This window comes from Cynocephalus volans, chromosome 15 (genome assembly GCF_027409185.1).
Source record: "Cynocephalus volans isolate mCynVol1 chromosome 15, mCynVol1.pri, whole genome shotgun sequence".
NCBI lineage: Eukaryota > Metazoa > Chordata > Mammalia > Dermoptera > Cynocephalidae > Cynocephalus > Cynocephalus volans.
In genome coordinates, this window is record NC_084474.1 from 49,932,461 (window position 1) to 49,935,542 (window position 3,082).

Genomic DNA, 3,082 nt, shown 5'->3' on the forward strand with positions numbered 1-3,082 from the left:
AGAAATACCACATGTTCTCACTTATTGGTGGGAGCTAAAAATTAATATATAAATTCACACACACACACACACACACACACACACAAACCGGGGGGGGGGGGAAGAAGATATAACAACCACAATTATTTGAAGTTGATACCACAAGCAAACAGAAAGGACATTGTTGGGGGGGAGGGGGGGAGGGAGAAGGGAGGGAGGTTTTGGTGATGGGGAGCATTAATCAGCCACAATGTATATCGACATAATAAAATTTAAAAAAAAAATAAAAAATAAAAAAAAATAAAGCCCTCAGAACCATGAAAAAAAAAAAAAAATAATAAAAAATAAAATAAAATCTTTCCGGCCAGAGCCGCCATCTCGCCGTGAGATAGCAGGAGCTTGAGCTGGCATCGCCTCCGCGAGATGTTGTCCTCCGCAGCCATGTTCTGGGGGCCCGGCAGAGACATGGGGGTAGAGCCGCGCAGCGCCGCGGGCCCTTTACAGCTGCGCTTTTCGCCCTACGCTTTCAACGGGGGTACTGTATTGGCAATTGCTGGAGAAGATTTTTCAATTGTTGCTTCTGACACTCGATTGAGTGAAGGGTTTTCAATTCACACCCGGGACAGCCCAAAATGTTACAAATTAACAGACAAAACAGTCATTGGGTGCAGTGGTTTTCATGGAGACTGTCTTACCCTGACAAAGATTATTGAAGCAAGGCTAAAGATGTATAAGCACTCCAATAATAAGGCCATGACTACGGGGGCAATTGCTGCGATGCTGTCTACAATCCTGTATTCAAGGCGCTTCTTTCCCTACTATGTTTACAACATCATCGGTGGACTTGATGAAGAAGGGAAGGGAGCCGTGTACAGCTTTGACCCGGTGGGGTCCTACCAGAGAGATTCCTTCAAGGCTGGAGGCTCAGCAAGTGCCATGCTTCAGCCGCTGCTTGACAACCAGGTTGGTTTTAAGAATATGCAGAACGTAGAGCATGTCCCACTGTCCTTGGACAGAGCCATGCGGCTAGTGAAAGACGTCTTCATTTCTGCGGCTGAGAGGGACGTGTACACGGGAGACGCACTCAGGATCTGCATTGTGACCAAAGAGGGCATCAGGGAGGAGACCATCCCCTTGAGGAAGGACTGATTCGCGTGCTGTGATTATTAATCAGTTCAAAACGGAACTGTTGGGCAAATTTGTTTAATTAAAAAAGAAACCTGAAAAAAAAAAATAAAATAAAATAAAATCTTTCGTGTAAAGGTATAGTACTTGGAACTAAAAACAAAAAGAGACAAAATGAAAGTTTCTGTCAGTTTGTTTTCACCAGAAGCCCAGCTGAAAAAATGAAAGTGACAGACCGCCAGCCAGTCAGAAGGACTGTACCCTTTCCCTGTGAACCCTAGAAATGCAGAAACGGAGGTGCCTTTCTGGTCCAAGCTTGTCTGCCACTGGAGAGAGGGTTATGAAGGAAGGTTGTGGGAGGTTCCCAGTTGAAGGCAGAATGACCTCAAGGGACTCAACTCTGGCTCCACCATGGCAATCAACATATGCCTGTTCTATTTCTTAGGTGTATTTACCTAAGGTCTATACTTAGTTATCCATTCGGCTGGGCACTGTATATGGGTAGTACAAAGACAGATGTTTGAGACATGGACACAGCCTTATAAGAGCTTTAAATTAATTGCTGGTTTTAAAACCTAGAACATAGCAGTGAATTGTAAGTATCTTTAGGAGCAGTTTAATAATGCTTTAGGTTAGATAAATGAAAGATTAAGTAAAGGTTTGTAGATCTGGTTAATAGGGAAATATTTGCACGCACATGAAATGCAGGTGCTACATGTTCAATAAAACGATGTGTTTATTTAGCAAATATCTATTGGGTGCCTGCTATGTACCAGGGACTTACTAGGTAAAGAATGTAACTGGTATTCTGCTCCCTCAACCCCAACACCCACACAGAGATCTTAGAGTCTATGGGGAAAGTTAGACTGTGAAACAGGTCATTGCAAAGAGGTGCGTGCCATGATGGCGATGCACAGTGCTGTGGCAGCATACAGCAGGGTGCCTACCTGGGCAAGGGGGCGGGGAAGGCCACCGAGAAAGTTAATACAAGCATAAGAAGTAATGTTTGAGAGCCACAGGACTCACTTATTACCTCTCGAAAGATCTGTTTTTGGAAGTCTCTAAGAAGATGTGATTCAGTTAGGTGTTGCAGAAACAGCTTGTACAAGGAATGGATCGATTCCAACCAGAAGCCTCATGTCACATTCCTTCTTTCATACTGGAAAGTGTCAGGAAGAGGTGATCCTGTCTTGTCTGTACCACTGGTAGGCATGGACACTACCACAAAGGCCACAAGATTGCAGTGTAATCCATCAGACTCATTCCCCCCAACGCATCCCCCTACAAAATATTTATCGAATAAAAATTTAAATTCTTTGTTCATATCTGAATTGTTTTGAGTTTAAGAAAGAAATCTCAGAGAAATGGACTTATTTCAAATTTACTTTTATTTATGTGATTGACAGAGGTCTTTTATGAAAACAATCTTCATCCTTAGGCCATATAATAGTAACATTTTTGCTTTTTATTTTTTTTCATTGTAGCTCTTCTAGTTTCCTATGCTGTGTACAGTCAGTGGGGGAGGCCCAGATTTCAGAGGGGAAAAATTTATGACCTACCAGAAGAACAAGAAAGCTGGGAGGAGGTAAGAGAAAACATCTTAGAACTATCGTGAAGAATGAGGAGGAGAATATGACCAGGTACTGATGTTTATTATCAACATAAAACGGAAACTTGCACATGAATAATTGGTAAACATATGCGGTATATGAACCCTTTCAGGTGCTCTTCAAATACGTAATCATCAGTATAAAACTGCAAGAATTTCACTCATTCTTATATTACTAAATCTGGTGCCATCTCATTTGTGAAGTTTTCCTTGATCTGAAGTTAAGCACTCCAGTACTTTTCAGGCCTTGTGAATCTCTCAGGCCATCTGACTAATAGTTAACTATAAGCTTCCTTTTCCATTTTTCTTCCCCTTTCTATCTTTTTCTCCATGAAGAGATGTCGGCTCCGAGCATCCAAGAGGTTGGGG

The 3,082-nt window shown here is 42.3% G+C and overlaps 1 protein-coding gene across 1 annotated transcript; it reads left to right on the forward strand.

Moving 5' to 3' along the window:
* The first annotated feature begins 351 nt into the window (after nt 1-351).
* On the forward strand, nt 352-1,207 carry LOC134364032 (proteasome subunit beta type-1). The gene has a single exon (XM_063079937.1). The coding sequence runs from the start codon at nt 403-405 to the stop codon at nt 1,126-1,128; it is 726 nt and encodes a 241-aa protein (XP_062936007.1). The 5' UTR covers nt 352-402; the 3' UTR covers nt 1,129-1,207.
* The last annotated feature ends 1,875 nt before the right edge of the window (nt 1,208-3,082 follow it).